General features: G+C 37.5%; 1 protein-coding gene across 5 annotated transcripts in view; it reads left to right on the forward strand.

The window, feature by feature from the left end:
* The window catches only part of CD96 (CD96 molecule), a 90,269-nt gene that overhangs the window by 5,181 nt on the left and 67,991 nt on the right, over window positions 1-17,097 (forward strand). For all 5 annotated transcript variants that reach the window (XM_082731908.1, XM_082731905.1, XM_082731907.1 and 2 more), the window contains exon 3: window positions 13,973-14,097. In XM_082731908.1, the coding sequence (XP_082588034.1) occupies window positions 13,973-14,097 (125 nt within the window). The remainder of the gene's footprint in view (window positions 1-13,972; window positions 14,098-17,097) is intronic.

The following is a 17,097-nucleotide window of genomic DNA, read 5'->3' on the forward strand; positions in this document are numbered from 1 at the left end:
TGAAAATCTGGAGGACCGCAGGCGGTAGGGACCTCTTGTCTCCTTTCTCTTGTCCTCTGAGCCATTCTCCTCCCCGTCTGTTCATAAAACAGTATCTGTCCCCATGTTCTGGAAGGCCTGAGAAGGGATTCTGTTCTCTTTTCACAGTGTTTTGTTCCTTTGTGTGAGATGGTGCTCTGGGGGCTGCAGATGAGAAATTATAATGAACACTTGGGCTTTGGTTCTTTTTCATTTTCACCTGACAGGGTTTCCTCCTGGGTTGGCTTTCGAGTTACCCCGAGACATGCAGTTTTCTGAGTTGAACCCTTAGTTGCTATAATTAACCCAGGTTTCCTGGATTTTGTTTTCTTATATAAGTGCCTGAGATTGTAGAATTTTTGATGTATTTTAAAATTTGAAGTTACTAGTTTCTGTTATTAAAGTGCAACGTGACTCTAATTTCCCAGATCATGAAAAAGCCTTAGAGGGCCATTAATGTTGTGACTGGAAGCAGTAGGAGGGGAAGAAGTAATGGTAATACAAGGAGGAGGAGGTAGATAATAAAGTAATATAGAATATGATAAAAAAAAACTATTATATTACTAGTAATGGAATATACTATCTTGATAATATAATCTTGGTAATTCGACTACTCTGTCTAGAGGCATAATGTGCTCTTTGACTCTTCCAGTTTTATTGAGAATATAATTGACATATGACATTGTATTTGTTTTAAGTGTACAACAGATGACTTGATACTTATATACATCTCATGAAATGATCACCATAATAAGTTTAGTTAATATCCATCACCTCACAGAGTTAATTTTTTTTCTTGTGATGAGAACTTTTAAGATTTACTCTCTTAGCAACTTTGAAACATATGATATAGTATTGTTAACTTTAGTCACCAAGCTGTATGTTTTAGTTCCGGAATTTATGTATCTTATAATTGGAAGTTTGTACCTTTTGACCTTCTTCACCCATTTCACCCCCACACCCACCTCTGGCAACTGCCAACCTATTCTCTGTACCAATGAATTCATTTTGTTTTGTTTTTAAAGTTCCACATAGAAATGAAATCAGAGTATTTGTCTTTCTTTTGTTCATGTAGTATAATGTCTTCAAGATCCATCCATGTTGTCACAAATGGCAGGATTTCCATTTTTTTAAATTAATGAATACTATTTCCTTGTATATTAGAATATTTTCTTTATCCATTCATCCATTGGTGGACACTTGAGTTGTTTCTGTCTTAGTTATTGTAAATAGTGCTGCAGTGAACATGGGGATACATGTATCTTTTCAAGGTGGTGATTTTATTTTCTTTAGATATATACCTAGAAGTAGAAATGCTGGATCATACGGAAGTCCTGATTTTATTTTATTTTTTTTTCAAGATTTTATTTATTTGTTTGAGGGAAAGAGAATCTTCAAGCAGACTCCCCACTGAGTGAGGAGCCCAAGGCTGGGCTCGATCCTACCACCCTTGAGCCAAAACCAAGAGCCAGAAGCTTAATTGACTGAGCCACCCAGGTGCCCTGATAATTCTATTTTTAATTTTCTGAGGAGCCTCCATACTGTTTTCCAGAGTGGCTGCACCAGTTTGCATTTCCACCAACAATGCACAAGTGCTGCCTCTTCTCCATATCTTTTCCAGTATTTGTTAACTTACCTTTTTGATAACATTCATTTTAGCAGGTGTGAGGTGACATTGTTGATTTGCATTTCTCTGTTTAGTGACGGGGAGGCCTTTTCCTTGCCTATTGGATACTTGGATATCTTTTTTTTTTTTTAAGATTTTATTTATTTATTTGACAGAAATCACAAGTAGACAGAGAGGCAGGCACAGAGAGAGGGGGAGGCAGGCTCCCAGCCTAGCAGAGAACCCAATGCGGGGTTCGATCCCAGGACCCTGGGATCATTACCTGAGCCAAAGGCAGAGGCTTTACCCTACTAAGCCACCCAGGTGCCCCTGTATACTTGGTTGGGTATCTTATTTGGAAAAGTGTCTGATCAATTTCTCTGGCCATTTTTAATTTGGATTGTTACTGTTGAGTTGTATGACTTGTTTATTTATTTTCGATATTAACCCCTTATCAGATATGTGATTTATAAATATTTTCTCCCATTCCACAGGTTGCCTTTTCACTTTATTGATGTTTTCCTTTGCTGGGAAGAAGCTTTTTAGTTTGATACAGTCCTGTTGCTTATTTTTGCTTTTTTTGCCTTTGGTTTTGGTGTCAAATCCAAAAAATCATTACCAAGGCCAAAAAAATCATTGCTCCTATATTTTCTTTTACAAGTGTTATGGTTTGGAGCTTTACGTTCAAGTTTTTAATCCATTTTGATTTGAGCTTTATGTAGGGTGGAAGACAGGAGTCCAGTTTCATTCTTTTGCATGCAGCTATCCCATTTTCCCAACAGCATTGATCAAAGAGACTACGCTTTCCCATTGTGTCTTCTTGGCTCCTTTCATAATAATATTGTTATAAATTAATTGATCCTACATGTGGTTTTATTTCTGGGAACTCTGTTTCACTGATGTATGTGTCAATTTTATTGCATGGTTTGTTCTTGAGCTTGAATGCTGGCTCTTCTTAAATTCTTGTATTCAATCTTTAGCCAACAAATATTTTTGAGTGCTTAAAATACAGGGACACAATCCAGACATGACTCTGTCATCAGGAATCACGAAGTCCAATGGGAAGAGACAAAATAACCAAATAAACAAACAAACTAAGGCCAAATTGCAACAGTGAAAAGTGCTCTTGCAGTAAGAAAGTAGTGTTTTGAGAAGATGTAATAGGTAAATCAGGAACGGTTTCCTGGGGAAGTGATGCTGAGCAGGAATTAACTAGATAAATATGGTGAAGACAGCTTTACATAAAACAGGATGTGTAAAGGCTCTGTGGTGGTTAGGAAATATCGCAAGTATGGGGGGTTTTAAAAGGTATGGCTTGAGCAGAAAGATTAAAAGGGAAGCCTTTGAAGAAGAGGCTAGTTAGAAACTTAAGTTTTACCTTTATCCTAGGAGGTATGGAAACTAATTGGAAGGTAGTTGTTGAATTTTTTGAATTTTGCATTTCAAAAAGATCTTTATTGCAAGATTATAGAGAATTGATTGAGAAAAGATAGAGAGGATGATATAGATAAGTTACAACAGGACAGAAATCTAAGCGAGATAACATTGAGTAGAGTGGCAGTGAGGTACCTGGGGAGAAGTGTTCAAATTAGAAGTATATTTAAGAGATTCACCCTACAGGATGTGGTGTTGGATTGCATGCGTGGAATGAGGAACAAAAAGCAGTATCAAGAATGGCGCTTTGGGTTTGAATGTGTGGAACAGGAAAAAATGGGGGGATGACTCCTTATGTTAGGAAAAACTGGAGGACAATCCGATCATGCAGGGGCTGTTTGGAGTTTGACTGAATTTGATTTTGTACATGTTGAGTTACATGGGAAGTTGACACATTGAGGAGATAAGGAAAGAGATATACAACTCCTGTTCGAGAAGAGAGGTTTAAGCCGAAGTTACCAATTGGTGAACTGTATGAGTATATGCTAACTGAGGTTTGGGGACTGAAAGAGCTCATGTAGGCAGAGAAAATCAAGTGAGAAAAGCAATGTAGCCCTTCAGCTGAGATAGATGGAGAAAGATAAATCTTCAAAGGATTAGAAGAGAGACTCGAGAGGCAGCAGTGAAAGGGAGAGAATCTGGCTCACAAAAAAACTAGAATGATAATATTTCCTGAAAGGAGTAACTATCAATTCTGATGTTTCTGAAAGGACAGCATGGTTATTGGACTGTATTTAGGAACAAGGATCTTATTGATCACCTTAACAGAGGCTATTTCTGTGGCACGGAAGAGAGATGGAAGTCAGACTCAGGGGAGCACAGGAGTGAGTAGGAGGCAAGGAAATGGAGACAACAAATGTCGACACAACTTCTAAGAAGTCTGTCAGGAGTGAGGGGAAGGGTATGAGTACTCAAATGAGGGTTTGCATCAGCGTTGTGCGGTAGTGGGTTGGTTTTAATTAATGCAAGATGCCTGGCTAAGCTTCAAAACCAAGTCAGAGTTGAAAGAGAGTGGTTAAATAAACCGAAGAAAAACTACAATAAATAAACTAAGGTTTCTGAGAATATAGGGGCAATGAAATCTATAACATCAGTACTATAGGGATCCTGAAATTGGACAAAAGGACAGTTTTTTAAAATTATATAACGGGAAGAAGGAAATTGGAATAAGTGCATATGATGAGGGCGGTGCCCTCTTCTATTTTCTCTAAAATAGGAAACATGGGGCACCTGGGTGGCACAGTTGGTTAAACATCCAACTCTTGGTTTCGGCTCAGGTCGTGATCTCGGGGTCATGAAATGGAGGCCCTGCATCTGATTCCAGTTGGTGCGGAGTCTGCTGGGAATACTCTCTCCCTCTCCCACTGCCCCTCCTGCTTGTTCTTCGTCTCTTCTCTCTCTCTCTCTCTCTCATAAATAAATCTTCAAAAATAAATCAATTAAATTAAATGAAATAGGATACAAAGTTATCTTCGAGTAGAGAGAGGGGAGGAGTCTTCAGAAAAGAGATTGGCCAAAGTTTGAAATCACCTCTGTGAATAGAGGGAAAATAAGGTAACTAGGTAAATGTATTTGAATTTTCAGTTAGTGTTGACTGTACATGTGAGTATGGTAAGAAATTGTAGTAAGTATGGTAAGACAATTTCCATTCACTGGTAGTGCTTGGCTGCTTGGGTCTGGGCATTAAAAAGTAGATAGCTGGAGTTAACTATTGGATTCCCTATTTATTAGCGAGGGGTGAGGGGAAAGAGCCACAGGATTTGGGATATTAGCAAGAATGTTACAGTAATGATAGACTGTGGATCTTTTCTAGATAATAAGGGAAGTAAAGCAAAGAAAGCTCATGGATTGGGAGAAAGTAGAAATCAACTCATTTAAAGACTGAATGAGGACAAAGAACAGTTGAGACAAAATTAGTTGCACAAAACAACCAGCAGGAGTGGTTGTAGGTTTGTAGTGATTTTGTAGGTGGAGCAGTTAGGTGTGGCACAGAGATTCCAAACGGGATCGTGACAGTGGACATCAGAAATGGAGTGGAGACAGCGGGGTAACAGTGGCAGACTGAGGGGCCAGGTGGTGGATGCGCAATGGCACGGTAACTTGAAGTCACTCGGGAATGTATCAAGGTTGCAAACTGGATAACGGAGATCTTCAAAGAATAATGGATGAGGACGGGGACATCAGAGTGGGAGCTGACAAACTTGAAGGACCACATAGCAAATAGTTCAGGCTTTGTCCATACAGCCTGTTCAACCGCCGTCAAAACTGTTCAACTCTGCTGTAGCATGAAAGTACTTACAGTCAATATGTAAGCTAAGGGGCCTGGCTGTGTTGCTGCAGAACTTGATTTACCAAAGCAGCCACCAGATTTGACCCACAGGCCATAGTTTGTTACAGTCACGGAATAAGAGCATACTAGCAGTGAATCTGGAGAGAGAAGGATTAGTTTTACTCAAAGTATGTTACATATAGCTGGCAATACTCAAGATGATTTCAGATGATTCATGAAAAGATTTTAAAACCTCTAATTGTGGAAAGTTTCAAACATGCAAAATTATATATTATAGTATAATGATCTCCCACAGAGTAAACATGCAACTTCAGTCATCATTAACTCACAGTCTTGTTTCATTTACCTTTAGCAACTACCACCTTCCAGATTAAACTGTTCCAAAATATCTTATTTATTTTAGAATGATTCCTTGAAAGCTAAAAAGGATGTATATATATAAAACCATGATACCACTACCAGAACTAAAAATAACTAGTAAATTCTTAATACCATGAAATATCCAGTTGACCTCATAGTTGTTATTTTTATATTTTGGTTATTTAAATTGGATTCACATCAATTGAAAGTACTGTGATAATTCGAAAACTCGCTTTTATTTTTTATTTTAATTTAATTTTTTGAATTTATTTTTTAAAGATTTTATTTATTTATTTATTTGACAGAGAAAGACACAGCGAGAGAGGAAACACAAGTAGGGGGAGTGGGAGAAGGAGAAGCAGGGTTCCTGCTGAGCAGGAAGCCTGATGCAGGGCTCAACCCCAGGGTTCTGGGATCATGACCTGAGCCCAAGGCAGCTTCCAAGCCAACTGAGCCACCCAGGCACCCCTCTTATATATATTTTTAAGATTTTATTTATTTTAGAAAGATAGAGAGCTAGTGCGTAGGGGGTAAGAGGCAGAGGGAGAGGGAGAAGCAGACTCCCTGCTAAGTGGAGAGCAGGACACCCCAAAATTCCCTTTTAATCTGAAGATTATTTTATGTTTCTTATTTTCCTTCTCCAAAATATTTGCTAAGTAAATTTGGCTCTTTATCTGTAAAATTAGCCACAGCCTGGATTTTGCTCCTGTATCCCTTGGTATATATCCATGTTCCTTGTTTACTACTTTGCCGAATACAGAGATTTGATCACATTAACTTTTTGTTTTTATTTTTTGTGTTTTTTGGCACAAGTACTTCATAGACGATATTGCATAGTTACATCAGATGCACATAATGTCTGGGTATGTGATGTTAAACGCCATTGATAAGTATTGCCTAGATCCATTAATTCACTGTGGGTTGACAAAGAGTGTTGTTCAAATTCTGTCATTCTTGTATTTATTACCTGAAGTCTTCTTATAGAGAAATTTCCTCTCAGGAGACAATTATTTAATAGATGTACAGTTTGTATAAGAAAAACAAACAGATGCTTGATTCTTTCCATTTATCAGTTTGAAAAATGAGTTGGCTCATTAGCACTCTTATAAGGTGACCAAAAAGTATTTTGTATTAAGTATTATGAATTCAGGGGCACCTGGGTGTCTCTGCGGGTTAAAGTGTCTGCCTCCGGTCATGATCTCAGGCTCTTGGGATCGAGCCCTGCATCGGACTCTGCTCAGCAGGGAGCCTGCTTCCCCCTCTCTCTCTGCCTGTCTCTCTGCCTACTTATGATCTGTCTGTCAAATAAATAAATAAAATAGTTTTATTTTATTTATTCTTTCTATAGTTTAGTTTAGAAATTTTCTATTGACTTATACTTCCAATTCACAAATCTTATTTATTGTGATGTCTAATTAAGTTTTCAACCCAATCAAATTAGTTCTTAGTTTCTGATCTAATATTTTTAAGTTACTGTTTTTGGTAGATTTTTAATTCTTTGATGAAATTGTCCATTCTTTCATTTACTTATCTTTATCTCTATTCTTGAGCATATTAAAAAGAACTCTTTTAAGCCTGACGGTATCACAGACCTGTACCCTTGGGGCTAATAATACATTATATGTTAATTTTTTAAAAAGCTATTTTAATATTTTTGTTGGATAACTTGAATGTCAGGATCATTCTTATGTCTGTTTCTGTGTTTATTTTCTCTCTCTCTCTTTTTCTCTTTTTGCAACTTCTTCCAGCATGTATTTTCCTTTCATTATTACTGTCCGCATATATATCATGTATATATTATATATATTATATATTAACAAAATAAACCCAATAGAACAGTGCTAAAATTAATGGTTTAAAAATTTTCTATTCTTAAATTAAGAGATAAAAGAACTATATATGTAATCTTTTATATTTACCCTTATATTTACCATTTCCTGTGCACTTCATTCCACCTCATGAAGTTACTAATTGGTATCACTTCCTTTCAGCATAAAGGACTTTAGAATTTCATATAAGACAAATCTACTTGCAATGAATCCTGCTTTTTCATTTTTACTTTTGAAGGATAGTTTCATTGAATGCAGCATTCTTAAGTGGGCTGCTTTTTCTTTCAACATTTTGAATATATCTTCTGATCTCTGTTTTTTCTAGTGAGAAGTGAGTCATTAATTGTATTATTGGTCTCTGCATGTGATTGTTTTGTTTTGTTTTGTTTTTCTTGTTGATTTCACTTGTTGCTTCCATAATTCCCTCTTTGCTTTTGGCTTCCAGCAGGTATAATATGCCTAGGTGGGTTTCTCCTTGTGTTTAACTTCTTTGAGTTTTAAGATTCCTGCAGGTTAGATTAACCTGGAGGTAAACTAACTTCCCGGAAAGTTTTTAAAAATCAAATATGAAGTTTTGGGCCATTATATCTTTAAGCATTTGTTCTTTCCCTCTCTCTTTCATCTCTCCTGCTATGACTCCCATTGCCTACATTTAAGGACACTTGATATTGTCCTATATGGCTCTGAAGCTCTGTTTTCCTTCAATCTTCTTTCTCCCCTTTCTTCAGATTATATATATATACACACACACACGTATATATATATATTTAGATTATTTATTTGGGAGAAAAAGAGGGAGAGACAACACTGGTGAAAGGGGCAGCGGGAGAGGGAGAGAGAGAGTCCTAAGCAGACTCCACGCTGAGTACAGAGCCTGATGTGGGGCTCAGTCTCATGACCCTGAGATCATGACCTGAGCCAAAACCAAGTGTCAGATGCTTAACAAACTGCACCAACCAGGTGCTCCTAGGTCATTTATATTAATCAATATTCAAATATACTGATTCTTTAGCTTCTGCCATCTCAGATTGGCTGTTGACCATCCCTAGTAAATTTTTAATTATTTTTTGTTACTGACTTTTCAACTCTAGAATAATTATTTGGTTCATTTGATAGTTTTCTATTTCTCCACTAAGATTCCCTATTTTTTGAGTCATTTTTTGTCATTTTGAGTCATCATCTTTTGTTTTAATCCCATGAATATTCTTATAAGAGCTGCTTTAATGTCTGTTAAAGCCAATGTAGGAATCAGTTTCAACTAACTGTTTTTTTCCTGAGAGCATGGACATGCTTTCCTCTTTTCTTCATGTATCATCTTTCTGTTGTTGTTTTCGAAAACTAGGCATAAAAATAATAATAATAATGTGACAACTCTAAATCCAGTGGAGTTTTTTTAAGTTTCCTTTTTTTTTTTTTTAATTTTGGTAACTAACCATACCTAAATTATAAAATCTGTTTCCTCTGCGGTGTGTAAAGATTTTTCTGCTCAACTTTTTATTATACTTATTATGTCTTTAGTTTAGTTTCCAACAAATTGCCCCTGCATTGGCAAAGCCCCTTTATTGGTCCATCAATGAATTTGACAAAAGTTGTGCTCCAATTCCTCAAGCCTGTTCAGCTTCCACCCCCTACATATTGATGTGTGTGTGCTGGGTTGAGGGGGGTGGTTAGAGGGTGTGTTCAAAGTTGCAGACCGTAACACGGTCTCCCTTGGCTTTTGCTTTTCAATAAGCTCCCCAAGGTCTTCCCACTCACCTGTGTATTTTCCTGGTCAGCCATGACTCTCTAATTTCTAGATTCTTCATGTTAAATGTCCGTCTGTTCTGCTACTCACCCCAAATGGGATTTGCAAACCCATGCTAACCAAGCTTTAGTTCTCTGTTTTCCTACCAAGTTTGTGCCTGTTAGCTAACAAAGTGAAGTATCTACACACTCAGATCTAATTTAAGTCTGCTTCTTTTGGAAGAAAAGCTGCTGTTTCTTGCAGCCATCTCCAAGATGGTAAAGCTACCTTTCTCACTGACAACACCGGGGAAGGGGAATGGAAGGATTCCTAGGCAAGCAGAGTAAAGACTCCTGCTATTCTACTGAAGTTCTAGCATTTTTCTAAGAAGAGATGTTTCTCAATTACATGTTTGCCTTTGGTCTTGAAATGATAGTTTTTATAATTTGCTCAGTTTTATACATGGCTTTTTTCACTGACCTTTTCGTGGCCCCATAGCCACAACCATCTCAACCCTCCCCCAGCCCCATTTGTGATCCTTATATTTTCTCTTTATTTTATTTATTTTTTTAAAGTTTATTTATTTATTTATTTATTTATTTATTTATTTATTTATTAGAGAGAGACAGAAAGACAGACAGTGAGAGAAGGAACGCAAGCAGGGGAAATGGGAGAGGGAGAAGCAGGTTTCCCACTGAGTATGGAGCCCGATGTGGGAATTAATACCAGGACCCTAGGATCATGACCTAAGCCAAAGGCAGAAGCTTAATGACTGAGCCACTAGGTGCCCTTTTCGCATTATTTTAAAATATGTATTTATTACTACTCTCTTCCTTATAACAATGATTTATTTTTAGTGCTAAAGGTGAACATAGATTCAACACTCACCCCATAAATCTCTCCCCAGTCTAAAGTGTATTCTATTGGAGAATCCTCAGGAAGTGCTCATGGGAGCAATATTCCCTGACTTCCCTGGCTCTAACAGGTTTTATGTAGTCTTCATATCAAAAAGCTAATTTTGCTGAATATAAAAGCATTAGCTCACATTTTCTTTCCTTGAGTACATTAAATATGTTGCTACATTATTTTTTGGCATAAAGAGTTGCTGTCAAAAAGTTAATAATAATCCTATTTTTCCATAACTGACTTTTTAAAAAGCCATTATAGTAATTTGCTTAATGTCTATTTTGAGCCTATTTTCCCACTTTTTCAGTATACTCTTACAATATATATTTGCTAATCATTTTCTACTTTAAGAAACTGTACTTGAATTACAATTTTTAGTATTTTTTTCTATCTACCACTTATTGACTTTAGTGCCTTCTATTATACACACTTTCAATCTTCTTTGCTTATCATTTTCTTTGAAAGTGATACTTTTTCTTTTAAAATTTATTATTTATTATTTAAAAATTCCCTTTTATTCGATTTTAAAATTTCTTTTAGGAAATTTTAAGAATTAAAAGAAATTTTAAGAATTTAAGAATAAATTAAAAGAAATTTTAAAATTTCTTTTAGCATTAACTTTTGGGCCAGTATGTTCTTGTTTTTCTTCTAGTTTGCTCTTAATTTCTACAATGAGTTGTTATTTCCAACCCATTCCTGGATTCTCTCACCTGTCTCTACTGAGCTTCCTTCTTTCCAGTTGACTCATTTAGCAGTCTTGTTAAAATTTTTTGCAGCTCCTATCATTTCCCTTATTTCTTTCACCTTGTTTTGAGTTATTAGTCTACAGTTATTATTTTTTGTGAAATTGTCTTTTTCTAAAATGCTGCCATTGTTGAGGGGATATTCTTTTGTTTTTTCTTCTCATGGTCTCTTTATGTGTGATTTTACCCCATTCCTTTTCTATTGCTTACGCTTAAGGTAAACGCATGTTGATTTTTGCTATGGAAGGGTGGACCAGGCTAGCTTTTTAAAAGTCTTCAGTGTCTCTAGAGCCCTGTCTTCTGTTATTTTCAAGGTAAATAATATGCTATTGTACTTTCTGAGATATACTTCTTTTCCTTCTATCCCTCACTTTTATCTAAATTGCTTGTTTGCTTTCTCCTTTTGGACCTATCCTATTTAATTTGGATTCTACTCCCAGGGTTTTCTTCCCAGTACGGGATCTGTCTAAAAAGCACCCGCTGTTCCAACACTGACAAGCCTCTTCTTGTTTCCCTTGAAGGCACTGGTAATCTGGTGCCTGCAAACTCCTTTCTACATTTCTGCTGCTGTTCTCAGATTAGTCTGCATGTCTTTCCAGTGATTACCTGTTGCTTTTAGTGGGGGATGGGGGAGGGGGTAGAGAGGACGTTCTTTAGTTCTGAGGGAAATAAGAAGCCCAGTCGATTTTCCTTGTTGATTTCTGCTCAGTTGCTGATACGGCAGTGGTCCAGTGATTTGTCCCCATCTATTAATGGGGACATACTGTTAATGAGCGTTCCTACACATATTTCCTGTGTGTTTTTAGGTTTGCTACTCTTGTTACTTTGTCTGTTTTTATAGGGAGTTTCAGGAATATTTAAAAAGTGAGGTTGGTTGCATTCCCAACTTCCCAGAATCTGGATCAGCTTTACAAAAATTTAATACTTACATATTTGGGTAATATATATTAAAATATAAATAACATACCAAGTGTATTTCATGCACTTCTCAAATATTAGTGCCTAGACCATCATCCTCTGTTTAAAATAAACTTATGTCAGTAAAACAATTATAAAAACAATTACAGTAATATCAGGAATAAAATTAAATAGTAGTAATGACAATAATGATGGTAAGCAGTCCTGGCAAGCAGTATCAGTGGTAGTATACAAATAACTCTATTTGGAAGTGCTGTTAATAGCTAAATTGTCTTAACCATAAAAGAAAGGATATTTTTTTTCTTTTAATAATGGGATTGGAATAATATTTGGAAACGGTAATGAGGAGCAAGAAAAGCACTGGTCCTCCCTCCTCATTTTGAGGAAATAAGGGCATAAGAAAATAAACAGCCACTATTTGAGAATGATGTAGGAAAGATGTGCCTAATGGAGAGGCCTGGTTTCAATTAAGGAAGGCAGGAGGAACGAATTTTCAGTAAAGCTTCTGTTGCTAAGACATTGGAATATAACGAAGTCCTACAGGCTACATATACCAAACTGAGAAATATTTCACTTTAAAATAAATGCTGTTAATAATAATGAGGATACTCATACCCATTAAATTCACAGACTTTCTTAAAAAAATTATTTATTTATTTGACAGAGAGAGAGAGATCACAAGCAGGCAGAGAGGCAGGCAGAGAGAGAGGAAGGGAAGCAGGCTCCCTGCTGAGCAGAGAGCCCGATATGGGGCTCGATCCCAAGACCCTGAGATCATGACCTGAGCCGAAGGCAGAGGCTTCACCCACTGAACCACCCAGGTGCCCCCAAAATTCACAGAATAAGTAGCTGAATGGTCAGAAGAAAGCTGTTAGTATAAGGATAATCCTTGCTATATAGATTATAGTAGTTTAAATAAACTAAAAACCCAAACTGAAAGAACACATGATTCAGTAATTGGAAATGACAAACCAAATGATGATGTATATATATGACAGCAAAAAAAATCGAGCAAAAATACGGGGTAACATTTGTTGGTTAAAAGGACTGCAGCATGAGAAAACATATGCATACAAACAAGAGTTGTATAGACATGGAAAAAAGAAAATCAGATTTTCGGGATATTAAGATGGTAGAGTTCATTTGTAAACTATTCTTTGATGTTATTGTAGTTTAGTCACAAATGCGTGTGTGTGTGTGTGTGTATGACTTCGCAAGGAGAACCTGGGAAACTGATATTTGTCTCATATGACCTTTAAAATGAAGAATAAATAAATAAATAAATAATCCATTAGCATTAGTGCCTTCTTCAGAGTTTCCTTATGTATCTTTCTATATCATTCCCTCTTTGGAGGAATATTTATAAGTTCTAAAAAGACAGCTCAGAGGGGCAATAAGGCAGTAAAAAGATTAGCGAACGGCAGAGTCTGGCAGGAGGGAGGGATGAGTAGGTGGAGCACAGAGGACTTTTAGGGCAGCGACGCTATTCTGTGTGACACTACAGTGGTGAATACAGGTCATTATACAGCCCTCAACACCTATGGAATGTTCAGGGCCAAGAAGGAACTCTAATGGAAACAAGCTATGGGCTTGGGATGATAATGATGTGTCAATGTAGCTTTATCAATTGTAACGATACAATCATCACTGTGATTAAGGATGATAAGGGGGGGAGGGGTGGCTTGTGCATGCATGGGAGACAAGGGAGGTGTGGGAACTCTCGTACTTCCCATTCAATTTTGCTATGAACCTAAAATGTCTCTAAAAAAAACTTTAAACCTATTAGGATTTTTCATAGGATAGAGGCCAGGCTATAAAGTTTTAAATATTCCAACTGATCAAAAAGATATGATCTGAAGCCTAAAGCACCGTTTTGGGGTCAAAGCAGAGGAACATACCAGATTGTGAGTTGGACTCTTTTAGGGGAGTTTCCTTGTAATTTTTCAGTGATAAGCAGCTCTACGATCCTCAGTGGTTCCTTTTTGCCATTTATACAATGAGGAGTATAGTGGGGTTTTGCCTTGTCCTAGGTGTCTCCTGAGGGCAGATGAAGCTCTCCACTAAAACTGTTCTTGTTTCTTTCACAAAAAGCATTTTATAGACTGATCACATATTCATGTCTCTTTCACCTATATTTTGTTATAGTCACACAGGATGAATTGAGAAGCAGCCATATAATAGAAGTACAGATAAATCAGACTCTGGAAATACCATGCTTTCAAAACACCTCCTCAGAAATTTCATCTGAGTTCACCTTTGCATGGTTGGTGGTAAGTGTTGCCCTTTTCAGTGAATAACTACAATGATCTTTAAATATTAATGAAATAGAAATGAATAAGAAGTAATAATAGGGAAGGAAGCACACAGGTAGAAGGCTGAGGACTGGCAGGGGAAGGAAGGGTGAGTACTAAGATTCCTTCCAACTCAGCAAGCCTCTGGGTCTATGAGTACAGTAATTTAAAAATTAGTTCCTAAAGGTTAGTTTCTATTTCAAGCCATATACCAAACCCTAATTACAGAGAGAAAGGATTGTGATGGTGTCCTGGAGAGGAGCCACATGCAGCAGAAACCCCTATGCACAAATAATTGTCTTATAAACAACATATGCAGAGGGAGAGACCCCTTTTCCTAGAATGCTTGCTGCTACATCCTGGGGAATACGCAACATTCCTTTAGATGGGGACACACAAACTCTATTGCTTACAAGATACAGGAGGAAACATACACAAGAGAAGCAGGACTATATGAGAAGCAGCCAGCTCAGTTGTATTATCGCCACAGGCTGGGGCAGGCCCATAGCTGCCATGTTTTCTGACATCGGAAGGGAGGGAGGAAGGAAGCGATAAAAGGGAAGGAAAGAAGGGGAGGGGAAGAGAAGGAAGAAAAGGAAGGGGAAAAAAAAGAAAAAGAAGCCAGAAACCTTGATTTCTATGAAAAACTTCCCAAGGCAATCCAACCAAATGGCAGCTAGCTTTAATCTCAATCTATAGTAAACCTCTACTATTGTTAAATTGGTTGATGACACAAGACTAACACAAAGATAACCATAAGCACTGTTTTGAGAATCACATAATGGGGTGTTGATTTAGATGATCCAGAACATGATTTTGATTATTTTTAGATTGTCATCAAAATGAAAACACAAGATTTCAAAATTCTTGCCGAACTCCTAGATCTCCATGAATACAGTGGCTGATACACTTGCAAAACGCTGTATCCACATAAATGATCACTCATATTATGACTTACCTAAATTTTTGTAGACCGGCTTAGAAACTAGACCCTTCATATACAAAGATCTGTCTGACAATGTGCCAAATTCAAAATAATGGACTTGCAAGCAGGCTTCAGAACACATCCTACTGATGAGTTTTCAGTATCTAGATACATTTTTTTTGGATAGTCAGTAGGATGAAAAGGAAAAAAAATATTCTAAAGTAACTTTCTTAGACTGCCCTAAAAACTACAGTGTCTTTTTGTCATCTGTCAAAAAATACCTTCTTTCCCCTTTGTACGGTTTAGTTTCCAAAACGTAAATCTTCCTGTCGTTACATCTATCATTAGTATAAGTTGTTCTTAACAAACATGATACAAAGAGGCTCTCAGAAAAAAAGTTGAAAAGAGGAGATGATCTCAAGAGGGCAGGAACTGGCTGTCCTAGACATGACAGCAATGGAAGGTCACTACACCTTGCTTGCCTTATTCATAGCTTCCACCCAAGGGCAAACATTTCCACTCTAATACCACAATTTCACTATCAAGGGGAATCATCAGGTTTAATAGTAACAATAATACAGTTTAATAAAGCTTGACTGTAGGGATTGATAGTGGCTAGTAAATTGATCTATAGTGTTCTTATCTTATCTAAAGGCTGGGTTATCTGTTTTTCCAAGCACGGGTCAATACTTCAGCCAGCCTGTGTCTTTTGTGTGACTATGAGCTTCTCCAGGGCAAAAAACTATGCCACTCATTTCAAAAATCCCTAGCCTCTCGTTTAGTACCTAGAACATAGTTGCTCAACAAAGACTCAATAAATAATTGAATGGATCTGTTCCTCTTTGTCCCTCTCCTCCACAGTCCTATTCAGTGGCCTCATATTAAATGGTGGTCACTAAATTCATGCTGCCTGTTTAACTGGTTACTGAGCATCTCATTAGGTATCAACGACTAGATAACTGATAAGGTATCTTCTATGCGGTGGTTGTCTTCAAAGAAACGAAGAAGGCTATGCAGACATTACCTGTGGATCCTGCCAGGGCATGTGAGATAAATAAGGGATGAAAAGAGTGCACCTAAGGTCACACAGTGAGGCAATCCTAAACTTCAAGAACCTCCAGCCATGCTGTCACTTTGAAGGATGCACCATGATGCAGATGACTTGAGGAATCTTTTTGAAAGAAACTTCTCTTCAAAGGGAACATCGTATTGGCAAATGTGCCGAGGAAATTCCTACTGCACATTCCCTTTTAAATGTCAAAATCTATTTGCTCCTCCGATTTACATCTGTGCTCCGCACTGTTGGCAGCTGTGGGATTCTGCAGGTCTGAGAGGAAATCCGCTGATGTGCTCATATTAGGGAATCCACCGCAGCTGGACACAAATACCCCTCAGTCTATATTTCATTCTTTTATCTCTTGTTAAACTGGTAGTAGTAATCATGACAAGCCAGTTGTTTTTAAAAACGTGACACAATGCGGCTTTTAGGAAAAGGTTAAAGAGTGGAGGTGGTGAAGATGAGCTGAGGAGGGCAGGAGCCTGCTGGACCGAGCTCAAAAGCTGCAAAGTGCCCCTCCCCTTCAAATGCCGCACTAAGCCCTGGAAGCAATTTTTTTTTTTTAAGATTTTGTGTATTTATTTGACATAGAAATAGCGAGAGCAGGAACACAAGCAGGGGCAGTGAGAGGGAGAAGCAGGCTTCCCACTGAGCAAGGAGCCTGATGCAGGACTCAATCCCAGGACCCAGGGATCCTGACCTGAGCCGAAGGCAGACGCCTAAATAACTGAGCCGCCCGGGCATCCCTGGAAACAATTTTATAAACTAAAATTATTTTAATCTAGGTCACTGAAAAACAAAAGGCATGTCTTCTTGTATGTTGGATTTTTAAAGACCTAATTAATTCTGTTATGACACTCATGGGAAAGGTGGTCTTTGAGATCCCTCAGTTATAAAAAAGTATTTGTACCTGACCCCATGCAAAGGCTGTGTTAAATGTGTTCATGGGGGTGGTTTCTTTGCATTTGGGGAAGTTACATTCCAGGATGGCAACTAC

The sequence above is a fragment of the Mustela nivalis genome (genome assembly GCF_964662115.1).
Source record: "Mustela nivalis genome assembly, chromosome: 1".
Taxonomy (NCBI): Eukaryota; Metazoa; Chordata; class Mammalia; order Carnivora; family Mustelidae; genus Mustela; species Mustela nivalis.